This window comes from Gobio gobio (genome assembly GCF_949357685.1).
Source record: "Gobio gobio genome assembly, chromosome: 11".
Classification (NCBI taxonomy): Eukaryota; Metazoa; Chordata; class Actinopteri; order Cypriniformes; family Gobionidae; genus Gobio; species Gobio gobio.
In genome coordinates, this window is record NC_137104.1 from 9,338,968 (window position 1) to 9,351,849 (window position 12,882).

Genomic DNA, 12,882 nt, shown 5'->3' on the forward strand with positions numbered 1-12,882 from the left:
CAGCGACAGGAAATATAAAATGACATATAAAAACTGACATTTGGATATTTGACTTAACAGTGACAAAATGTTTACTGCACACATAGGCATACTGAGTGTCAGGATCCCAAAATGTACCCATTCTTCCTGCTGAAGCTTCACGTCTTATTGCCTGTATCCACTTTTGTCTCCTTAAACGCTTGTTTTTTTGGGTCAACAGCTTATAAAAACGTATTTCTGTGTTTTTTAGCTTGTTTGCTGTACACCCTGTCACATATCAGCTTTTAGATATTGTTCTGTTTTTTGTTATAAGTCCGAAATAACAAGGTGGCAGCCTCACGCAATGCAAAGTCAATGGAGAGCGTTGGATTGTTTCCCCCCCCCGGTGTGGGCGTGGCCTAAATGCGCTCTGTCTCTTCTAACTTCTGACAAGACCAGAATGGGGAACAGAGGCATGTTCAGGGATTGAGATCGGCAACTTCATTTTTCAATTCCACAGAGTACACAGCTGACATTCAGCCAATATGTGTTTTTAGGGGCCGTTTACACGACACCGTTTTCAACTAAAAACTGAAATTTTTTTATGCGTTTTGGCCGTTCATTTACACGACAATGGCGCTTTGGGTGCCTGAAAATATCAAATGAAAACAGGTTTCAAAGTGTACGTTTTTCCCTGTGTTAACTACAAAAACGCAAATTTGTGCAAAATGTGACATCACGCGCAAGCGTATTACATGTTCAGTTTATAGCCGTGTTGATTTGCCTTATAAAGTGACATTGCCATCTACTGGCCTGGCAGCAGAATACAGAATTTTTTTATTGCTTTCGCAGATCCGTGTGAACAGGGATCATTTTGACAACGTTATCATCTATACACGAAAACGTTTCTGTTTTTAGTACATTGTTGTCGTGTAAACGTATCCTATGAACATTAAAAAGTATTCAATGCAAACTGCTAAGTTTTCACACCACAAAAAAAGTTAAAACAGAATTCTAAAGCCTCATTATTCACATGATAAGAATGTTAGCGTATTTATTGTACAACCTTGCCTTCGACTTGGTACAGATGAATATTATTACACAATTTAGTTACCACAAACAAAACAACACATTTCCATGAGCGAAATACAGTATCTCTGCATTCCAGACATACAGCATTTGAAATAAATAGTTTATCACTTTCTAACAGGAAGGTTTTAGGTCTTTTTTTTTTAGAGTCTCTTCCTCTTGTTATTACTATTAACATACAAGTAATCACATTCCTGCACAAATGTGTTTCGTGAAATGACAACAATACTAATACGTCTCTGGGATCTGGTATAAGTGTCATAAATTATAAAATCAATACCTAAGACATAAGCTGAGGTGTGTGTGTAACAGGGTGTGGCCAGTGATGTACAACTAGCAAAATGAGCGACAGTGGCGTGTCAAAACAAGTCAAGAGATGCACATGCATTTTGTGTAAAATAACTAGAGACGGAGCCTCAGTGTGTTACAGGACGTCTCGGTATCATTATAAAAAGCCACAGAACAGCCAAATTCCTCAAAAAAAGGAAATATGGTTGTTTTGCCACAGCTATGTTTAAATGGCCGTTTAACAGCGCATGAGTCATTCATTCGTGTTGTGATTCAAGTGATACTAATAACACTTTCATTACCCATTATCCTTTACAGCCCTTCAAATGACCGCTTCATATGTAGTCAGAGCACGTCCTGCTTACACTCCTAATAAAATGTGAACAGAAACGTTTAAATGGTTGATAAACAAAATGCAGGCCGCATACGATAATAGATACTGGATAAGTAACAGTGTAGGTGTTTGTGATTTTCATGACGATGCTGTTGAATTTGATGGGGTCGTTGGGTGGCATTTATTTATCTTTTCGGCCGGTCGATGTCATCGATGGCTGCGAGGAGTTTCTGTCGTGCTTTCTTGTTGATGTGGGACCCGAGGCAGACGGTGACCAGGTTGGTCAGCTGCTTCATAGAGTATTCCTACAAAACAAACTCAAGATGAATCTCTAATGGAGATGCCTTTCACAACAATCCATCTTTTTAATGAGGAATTAAATCTGTCTTTCATAATCACAGGCATGTTTGGAATGTTGTCAGCTTTCGTCCTGGCATTTAAAAGGGAATCGTTTAGCGCTGCATCATGTATAAAATATTCACAAAGGTTTTGATGGAGATATTAAATTATATTACTTTTAAAAAGGATGCTTTAAAAGCATCTCTGATTTAAATGTCAGCAACATGGTGCCAGAGTTGAATAATAATTCATAACATTTCAATGAATCAATTCAAAACTTGCATTATCATTCCAAAATGATCACTTTTAGTAAAATATATACATGGAAAATGTATAGCTTATTACTATATATTGTTTTATCTGTACATAATTAAAATAATATTGAAAAAAAAAGTTATTATATTTTAAATATTACAACGTATAAAATATACATTTTTAAATATTAAATATAAAACTAAATAAGATGAACAGGTTAAGTGGTACACAGTATTTCTCAGTATTTTACACTGTATATAATATATATACACACACACACACACACATATACACACATATATACACACACATATATATATATATATATATATATATATATATATATATATATATATATATATATATATATATATATATATATATATATATATATATATATATATATATATATATATATATATATAATTTCAATTGTGTGATTCATATTTAAAATGGAGCTTTATATACATTTTGTATTGTAATACAAATATTATATATATATATATAAAATGTATTTATAATATATAACTAATATCCCTGAGTTAATTTAGCCTCAATTGCTATTGACTTTATTACGCTCAAAAAAATTAAGCCTTTTTTTAAAAAAGATTTATGCATTTCAATTAATAGTAAAATTCCATCAAATTGAAATGAATAATCCCTTCATATTTTAGTAGAATAACTGACTAACCCTTAATCAAGTATTCGATTAAAATACATAAGGATTATTCAATTCAATTTGATGGAATTTTGTGTGAAATGTGTAAATCTTAAAAAAAAAAAATCCTTTTTAGTAATTTCAAAGCAAAAATGTTACAGATAGAGTGAATAGTGAATTATTTTCTGCCCTACACTGTGTCGTCAGGTGTGGTCCGTCTTACCCTGTGGTTCTTGATGAACTGCTCCATGTCGTTCTCAGTTAGGTAGTATGCTTTGATGTAGGTCTCTACAAACTCCTTGTCTGGAATTGGTCTGAGGTCGGTGAGCTTCTCCAGCTTCATCAGGAACTGCTGGAAGTCCAGCTGCATCAGTGCACGTCCTTCATTACTGCATTTCTTCACATTAGCATAGCTGGCAGACAGCAGGGGGAGAGGAGAGCAGAGGTGAGTGTGGCTCAGACACATACAGGACATTCATTAACTGTTGACAGTTTATGCTACATTAATTGTAGAGAGAGTCCCCTAGAGCAACTTCAGGTTAAGTGTCTCGCTCAAGAGCACAGCGGTGCTTGTAACTCTCCAGTTTACAGCTAAACTTATGCCCTACTGCTGATCGAACATGGAACTTTGATAACCTCCATAATGTAAATTGGACTATCAATAAATATATAAATAAATCAGAATCAAGTCTTCCAGGGAGCCGTGTCACTATTTTTTTGTGCGCTAACTGACATTGTTTTTGTTTCTATGTGCCCTTCTGGATTTATGTTACATTATTTTCAGCAATAATATTGACAGACTGTGGGATTTGGTGTTTAGGCCAACTCATCCGTTGACTGGTAAGTGACATTAAATGCTGAGGGCCATTTTTGGTCAAATTTATCATTTGTTCAGTTAGCCACCTTTTTATTTGTACAGCTTGTGGGTCTGATCTGATCCCTTAGCATCAGACACCATCGATTTACAGTGTAACTGCATCCACGGCAAACAAGCAGCCATGCAGAGTTCAGTGCTGTTGACACCCCTGTTTGCTTTTCGGCTGACAGCGGTGTAATTACTTTCTGTGAGGGGAAAGATATTGCTGGGCCTATTGAGTATATCCAGTCTGCCAATACATCCCTGTGTTTTCCTGCCTCCTTCCTTCTTCCTGTCACGTTCTGCTTGATTTGGAATGCAACTCGGCACTGCACTGGCAGAGTCTACTTGCAAAAAGAGCAGCCAAATGGACAAGCAAGCTGGATTAAAACAAACAACATTCATCCATGTTGCAAAGGGCTTTTCATGTATAATGCCACCATTAGAGACCATTGCTGGAAATGAATTCTGATGGTTTTTACATGTGTCTCTTTACTTTAAATGTATTGCTACTTTAAAAGTTAGAGGTTTTTTGATGTTTTTTGAAAAAAGTATCTTATGTTCACCAAGGCTGCATTTATTTGGTAAAAAAAAAACTGTTTTCTATTTTAATATATTTTAAAATGTAATTTATCACACACACACACACACACACACACACACACACACACACACACACACACACACACACACACACACACACACACACACACACACACACACACACACACACACACACACACACACACACACACACACACACACACACACACACACACACACACACACACACACACACACACACACACACACACACACACACACACACACGTTTTATGAGGATTCTTTATAGACAATGAGTTTGGTAACACTTTACAATAAAGTTTAATTTGCTAAAATTAACTACATTAAACGCTAAACAATACTTCTACAGCATTTATTAATCTTAGTTAATGGTAATTTATATATTTATTTATTACATTATAAAAGATCAGAAATTGTATCTGTTATTATTAGTTCATGCACTATGAAATAAAATGAACAAACAATGAATAACTGCATTTATTTTATGTAACCAACAAAAATTAATAAATTCAGTAATAAAATTCTTAGCAATTTGATGTTAACTAATGCATTATAATACCTTTATTAGTAATAACTTACTATGATTTTTATACTTTTATCTTTTATGCTGTTAACTATACATATATAGATATATAATCAAAAAAATTACGCAAAAAAATGTAACTAAACTATGAGCAGAAAACGTTAAACTAAAACTTTTTAATGACACCATTACTCAATGGTAGAATGGCGATGAACACCGGTTCTCTCACATATGGTTCTCTCACATTCAAATACCAAAAGATAATACTTTTTTTTAATAAACCACATGGATAGAGAAAACCTTCTCCGAGGTCTGGACACTTTATATACACACACACTTTTCATGCTCATTTCTAGAGACGTTTAAGAATCTTAGCATCTGCCTGAAAACTAATTCTAAGAGGTAAGAGGTAAAAAAAGTAAAAAAAAAAAGGATTCAATAGATGTTGGAGCTGAATACATAAACAAAACAAAAACCAGACGACAACAAGATAGATAAAATGTAACTCAAATTACACTCAAAACTGAAAACTGAAGATCCCACTGGCTACAAATGCAATATGGGATACTCCATACACCACCTCGTAAGTTAAACCTCATCTCTTCTGACGTTTAGCCACCAGAATTTCAAGGGCCCGCTTCCTTTGTTTTGTTGTCTCAGCCTTGCCCGTTTTTCTTTGACGCATTTATTTTCATTTTTTACTTTTATTTATTTATCTTATATTACCTTGTAATGTCACTTCACAAAACGAGAAAAAAAACGCTCCCCCTCCCCCAAAACACTTTCTCATCGGATCTACACAAATCTCGTAGGCGACCTATTTTGATCTCAAAAAGGTGAACTTTGAGTTTGCAGAAAACTTTAAACACAGTAAAATATATCATAAATATATAACAGTTTCGTCAAATATGACCGACAGCGCACCACAGACCGACCCACGCCGTTGACCCTGACTGCCAGTGTGACGCTGTGTGAACACACATACTGACAGAAGCTCTATAGCCGGAGGCAAAGACGGTCAGGCACAGTTCATTCATTCACAAACTGGACATGTCAGCATTTCATGTTTCATTATTGATGTTTGGGGAATCATCTCAGCGCTTAATCAGGTGTAGGATGATGGGAATTTCTTTCAAAGCGCTGAGGATGCTGTCTAGCTGAAGATGTGATGATTACAGAGAGCATCAGCTCCCTGCTGCTATAAATTGCAATCACCGTTTATTTCGGAGCAAAACTGCCCAAGCAGAGAAAGCAGCGAGGTTAGCAGATACAGACTGCTCTAGCTAGACACAGACAGCCCCTTTAACACCTCATTCAAACAAGCTCACGCAGAGAAAGCAGCGAGGCTACATACAGACTGCTGGCCCTCGACCTTATGATGCAGGTGTACAGCTGAACCCTGCCAGGAGGGGCATGCCAATCTATGCTGGGCCATGCCCTTAGAAACTATTTATTTTCTCTTGACCAACAAAGTCCTTATAAACCAGTGGTTCTTAACCAACGGGCCGGGGCCTCAAAAAACTTCCAAGAATGCCTCAAGATGACTTCAAATAAGTCAAAACAACAAACTTCTTATATACATCTTTCTAGTTATGCCACACTCTAAAATATTTTATCGGGTACACATTGACACTGTCATTGTGAGCCTCCTAGCAAATGAGGAGACCTGTGATGGAGGATTTTGTTTCTTTTGTGTGTGAATTGTGGTCTAAATTTAAATATAACTAAGACCAAGACATGATTATAGATTTTGGAAAGTCTCCCATTGCTGTCTCTCCTACTGTAATTAATGGTAGGGACCTTGAGCTTGTGGATGAGAATAGATATCTGGGTACAGTGATTGATAATAAATTAAACTGTGATGCTAATACTGATGCCATTTGTAAAAAGGTTAAATAACGTTTGTTTTTCTTAAGGAAAATTAATTATTTTAAAGGAACACTGCGACTTTTTGGGACTTTAGCTTATTCACCGTATCCCCCAGAGTAAGTCCATACATACCATTCTCATCTCCGTGCGTGCCATAACTCTATCTGACGCACCCACTGCTAACCTAGCTTAGCACAAAGACTGGAGGTAAACGGCTTCCTGCGTAATAATCAAGGAACTTTGTGCCGTACCGTGGGTGCAGAGGCGCAATGATATTACGCAGCGCCTGAAAATAGTCCCCAGCGCTCCCTGTGCAAGCAGGTTGTCACGTTGGTTATGTTGACGGAAGTTAGCCTATTTACAGGCGCTGCGTAATATCATTGCGCCTCTGGGACGGCAGCAAAGTTCCTTGATTACTACGCAGGAATTAGAGTATAGTTCCTAGCCATATCGGCCTAGAAAATCACAATTCATTCATTTTCCGTTGGTCTTAGTACACGATGTAACTACAGAAGAGTCAAGTTTTAAATAGGAAAATGTTGGTGTTATTTTGTCACTTATTGAGCAGTAGGCTAGCTGGAGCCATTTACCTCCAGTCTTTGTGCTAAGCTAGGCTAGCGGTGGGTGCGTCAGACAGAGTTATGGCACAGAGATGAGAATGGTATGTATGGACTTATCTAACTCTGGGGGATATGGTGAATAAGCTAAAGTCCCAAAAAGTCGGTGTGTTCCTTTAAGGTTAGTAAAGGGTTAATGGCACTGTTTTACTGGAGTTTTATCGAAGCTGTCATTTCTCACTGTGTCGTTGTACGGTTTGATTATATTAGCTTGTCTGGTAGAAACAATGACTAAGTTGATTAAGACTGCATCCAAGGTTATCGGAGTTCAACAGATATTTCTTCAAGACATTTTTAAAGAACACGTTGTTAAAAAAACCTATGCGATAATTAATTGTCCATCTCATCCATTATATAGAGTTTGTTGTACTTCCATCAGTCCGTAGATATAGAGCAATTACGGGGAGAACAAGGAGGTTTAAGAACTCTTTATACCAACTGCTATTTCTATGTTATATCACCTATTATGGGTAATATGCTGCTTTTTTTTAAATTAAATTAATGTCTGTGTGTAACTGTATAAATGTGTTTGTGTGGCATCTGTGCAAACTAAATTTCCTAACAGATGAATAAACTGAACTGAAATTGTGAAATTCTAATATTGTTGTGGACAACAAGGGGCCTTTAAGTCAAAAGGTTGAGATCCACTGTTTTAAACAGCCACGGGTCTACCCCTAACACACCTCCAAATTTAGAGGAAAATGAGAAGTTACTGAAACCCTAAACCAGTCACATTTTAGATTAGGGTCCAATTATCATTATTAAATACAACGTTTGCCTCAAACTCTTAATTACTGCTTATTCACTTGTAAAATTTTAGACAGCTGATTAGTGTTTAATTTTACATATTTTAATTTACATTACCATTCAAAATTGTGGGGACAGTAATTTTTTTTTAAAGTCTCTTATGCTTACCAAGTTTGCATTTTTGATCAAAATACAGTAATATTGTAAAATATTACACTTTAAAATAACTGTTTTCTACTTTTCCAATACATTTTAAAGTTTGCAGCATCATTAATCCAGTCTTCAGTGTCATATGATCATTCTAATATGCTGATTTGCTGCTCAAGAAACATTTAATAACTCTAATTAAATACAAGTATATACACTGTATGTATGCATTTAAGTTAAATATATGTATTTATTTATATAACATATATTTTTTATAAATGTATTTATATAAATTAATATATTAATTTATGTATTATATGTATATTCGTTTTTTAAATATATTTTAATAAAACATATATTTTGCAACATTATACATTTCTTTATTGCCAGTTAAGATCAATTTAAGGCATCCTTGCTGAATAAAAGAAAAATAATCTGTTTAATCAAACCCAAAACTTAGTACATAGTTAACTTTGACCTGTAGTGTACTTTGATATAGAATTTTTGTGTCTCTCATTTATCAATTAACATGCAATAAGTATCGGCTGACTGTATTGGCCAATACTTCTGTTTTAATGTGTTCATGGGATTCAAATGCACCGTTCTGTCAAAGCCAAGTATGCAGACCGCGCAGGGGACCAACTATCATGGGGGGCACTAAACAGCGAGGCATCCATTTGGCTAGCGGTGGCCCTGATGAGATTGAATGATACAGGAAAGATGTTTTTGCAGAAGATTCTCGAGTTCCACAGATATTCTGGGAACATATTGTCATTCCACAAACAGCAAGTCCATCTGTGCTGCTGTAGCACACTCTCTCTTGCACTTGCACTGAGCTTTTCAAAAGCATGTTCATCTCTGGGCAATGTGTGATTCCCCCTTTATGCTGCCCTGAGCTACAGAAATGAATAATCAATGGATTAAATGGCTAGAGAAATGCATTTTTCGGATACATTTTCTTCTTCTCGCATGCAGCTACATCCTGACATCTACATTGAAGCTTGAAGCTATACTATGAAGAACCTCTCTGAAGTCAAGAGGCGTCTGTCGAGATGTGTCAAATGTTCTTCCAGCAAATTTCCATTACGTTGAGGAGGTGACGAGTGCAAGAGTTTCTCTGCAAGTCTGTGAGCTGCAAGATTTTCAGCACATTGAAGATAACATACTGGGGTAAGGAAAGAGTGATGGAAGACAGGTTGACAACAGCTCTCTGGAGAAGACATGGATTCTAAGTTGCTTGTCACCGTGCCACACAAACACCCCTGACGTTCATTTTCAATAATCCAGCTCTTGACAAATGACAAGCAGATGGGTGCAAGAAGGATGGTGCAAGAAGAGGAAACAAGAAGGGAAAATAAATATGAAGAAAATCAAACTGATGCATTTATATATGCAGTTATTTGAGAGCAACAAAGCCATTCTGCTCACAGCACAAAGTCATTACAGATATTTGATGAATCCTCACAGAACTAATGCATTTTTACAATATCTAGAGTATGAGTACGGCACGCCTCAGGAAGAAGGCAAAAACGGAGGAAAGCACTCCTTCACATTAATAAATGTAATGACGAGAGTTGATCCAAACACAAGATCGACGAGGCAGCTGAAAATCGTAGGTGTTTCTTGCTTTGAATCAAATAGCGTCAGCATGCAGCACAAGATTTCACACCCCCGAATGCCGAGTGATAAAGGGTTTGCTTTGCATCCCTCAAAAGAATCAGTGCTAGGCAAGCCATAACTGAAAATGCCAAAAAGCACAGAAAAAACACCTGAATAAAGAACAGGAGAAGCTAAAGCTTTCATTCAGGTTTGCTATTTTTGTACATATGGCTGTGGATTAAAACCATCTGGTCAGTACATTTGCCTTTTGTGCTATCAGATATTCGTTTTTTAAGTTAACATATTGTTGTAGGAAGTCCTAGAAAATCAAACAAGTCTGCTTTCAAGGCATGTCTGCTTTTGTTGCCATGTACAGGTGCAGTTTTAAGCATATACTGCTTCTAAATTGAATTAAGGTTTGAATTGACCAAAAGTGACAGTCAGTCAGTCAGTCAGTATATAAAGATATTTAAAGGGGGACTTCACCGCTGGAAAGATGAATGTGTATTTAAATTGGGTCATTTATGTAGTAGAAATGTGAAATTACTTTTGAAGTTGGTGCCTTCTAGACTGAGAAAAGCCAGAAAATGTATTTTTGGCTCATATGGATGAAAGACAACAACTCCCAGAATGCACTTGCTTCGCTGCCCTATGAGGCCACTCCCAAGCAACGCCTACCGGTTACATCTCTTGCCCACCGCGGCACCACTTTTTGATTTGTATAGTAATAAAATAATTTCGTTCAGTTAGAGAACAGACACTACAATTAAAAACTGAACGTGTCTGTTCAATACAGCACGAGCCGAACGAGAGTCGCAGCACAAACACAGCAGGAGTCAGATTTCATTCATCACGAGAGTGAGGAGCTGACAGACCAGATGATCGTGGAAGATTTGGTTTCAAAGCGAAATGCCCCTATTTAAGTACGTTTGTCATTGTACCGTTTTGTTGTTGTGTTTTCACGGCCACAATTCAAGCAACCCGCCCCTGAATTGGCGCTAATTTTAAACCGAAACTAAAATGAGCATTCATTCATGGCCGCATTGTCGTTCACAGTGCGTGTCCAGTCTGGCGCATTTTCAGTCCATGCCATCCAAGATGTCCATGTCTTTTATTCTTCAGTGGAAAATAAATTACGTTTTTTAAGTAAAACATTTCAGGATTTTTCTCCACACAATGGACTTCAATTGCAACCAAAATGTTGAACGTCCACATCAATGCAGGGCTTTGAAGTGCTTCAAATGATTCTGAGGAAATGTTCATTTTGAGGGGAACTAATCCTTTAACTTTCATAGGAATTCATTGAGAACACTCGCTTTGCTCCACACCGCTCCGTTATGAATGTCTGAACGTCTGTGTCTTACATTCTGTGAGTGAGATCCCACCCCTATGGGCGGGTTGAAAACATGCGGAACTAGCTCCTACTACTAGCAGTAGTCTTTAGCCTCTGGCCAAAAAAGCCTCGAATATACTACCCGGTTTCTACTGATACAAAGCTGAATGCTAAATTGCTGAAGTAACCCTTTAAGCAGCAAACCAGCATATTAGAATGATTTCTGAAGGATTATGTGACACTGAAGACTGGAGTAATAGCTGTTGAAACCTCAAAATGTATAACGATTAGTACTCATCCTCTCTGTTATTATATTGGTTGAGACATTCAATTATCTAGTGATCAGTGTAGCAGCTTCATGCCCATGTCTAAATCCACTTGTGCTTGCTTGTACCGTAAATATCACTGACTCTGTAAGCAGATTTAATCAATTGGGATCTGCCTGAGGAACTTCAAGAAGTTGTTAGGACGAAGTTAGTTGGCTATAAAAAGATTGGCAAAGTCTTTAACCTTCTACATCCATTAAAGCAAAACGGAAAGAGCGCGGCATAACCCAAACACTTTTAAGGTCAGTCCATTTTGTAAAACCGAGCAATCAGGCAAAAAGGGCATTTGTAAGAAAAATTAACAAGATGCCAGACACTTCATAGAAATCTAGGGGAAAAACTGGGAAAACGTCTAGACATCAGCACTTGACATCGCATGCCTCTTTGGGAGACTAGCAAGAAGAAAGTCACTTTTGAGACAAGCTAATGTGAAGTCATGCCTGGAATTCGCTGGAAACCATTTGACAAAACATGAAAACTTTGGAAGAATATTTGTGGTCTGATGAGACTAAACTTGAGCTCTTTGGCCTGAAAGGGAAGTGCTAGGCTTGTCGTAAACCAAATACGGCCCAGTGTACAACAGGGCTTAAGGCACACCTTTGAAAAATTTGCTTTTCACTTCTCCTATAGTGTATGATTGCAGAAAATATATATATATGTTTGTATTGAACACTGATGGAGCAACAGGTTTTGTGTGAAAATAAATAATCAACGTGCTTTATTTTGTTTAAAAATCGTATAAATGTATGAGGTGGCGAGGGGGGCAAAAGGTACACAGTATCGATACAAATAATTTTTTTTTAACAAATGTCATACTTGTTTAAAACGATCACTTTAACAAAGTTTGTACTATTTTCTGTTTATTTTGACCAATAAAAGAACAAATTTTTGTTCAATAAATATACTGTCATTAAAATATGTTAATATAAAAATATATTTAAAAAATACAGAAACACAATTATTTTAAAAAGAAAAGATTCTGAAAGCACCGAAGGAGATCCCATAATAATTTAATACAGATTTATAGTAGTAACAATAAATTATATTTTATTATATTATGGTTTCATTATAAATATGTGACCCTGGAGCACAAAACCAGTCATAAGTCTCACGGGTATATTTGTGGCAATAGCCAACAATACATTTTATGGGTCAAAATTATCGATTTTTCTTTTATGCCAAAAATCATTAGGATATACGCAAGTAAAGATCATGTTCCATGAAGATATTTTGTAAATTTCCTACCGTAAATATATCAAAAATGCATTATTGTTATTAATATGCATCGCTGAGGACTTCATTTGGACAACTTTAAAAGGCGATTTTCTCAATATTTAGATATTTTTGGACCCTCAGATT

The 12,882-nt window shown here is 36.4% G+C and overlaps 1 protein-coding gene across 2 annotated transcripts in view; it reads right to left on the reverse strand.

Annotated features, from left to right (window-relative positions):
• Positions 1–805: 805 nt before the first annotated feature.
• The window catches only part of vps50 (VPS50 subunit of EARP/GARPII complex), a 253,418-nt gene continuing 241,341 nt past the window's right edge, over positions 806–12,882 (reverse strand). For both annotated transcript variants that reach the window (XM_079829018.1, XM_079829017.1), the window contains 2 exons: positions 3,145–3,334; positions 806–1,974 (listed from right to left, as the gene is read on the reverse strand). In XM_079829018.1, the coding sequence (XP_079685144.1) occupies positions 1,855–1,974; positions 3,145–3,334 (310 nt within the window). In that variant the 3' untranslated portion in view covers positions 806–1,854. The remainder of the gene's footprint in view (positions 1,975–3,144; positions 3,335–12,882) is intronic.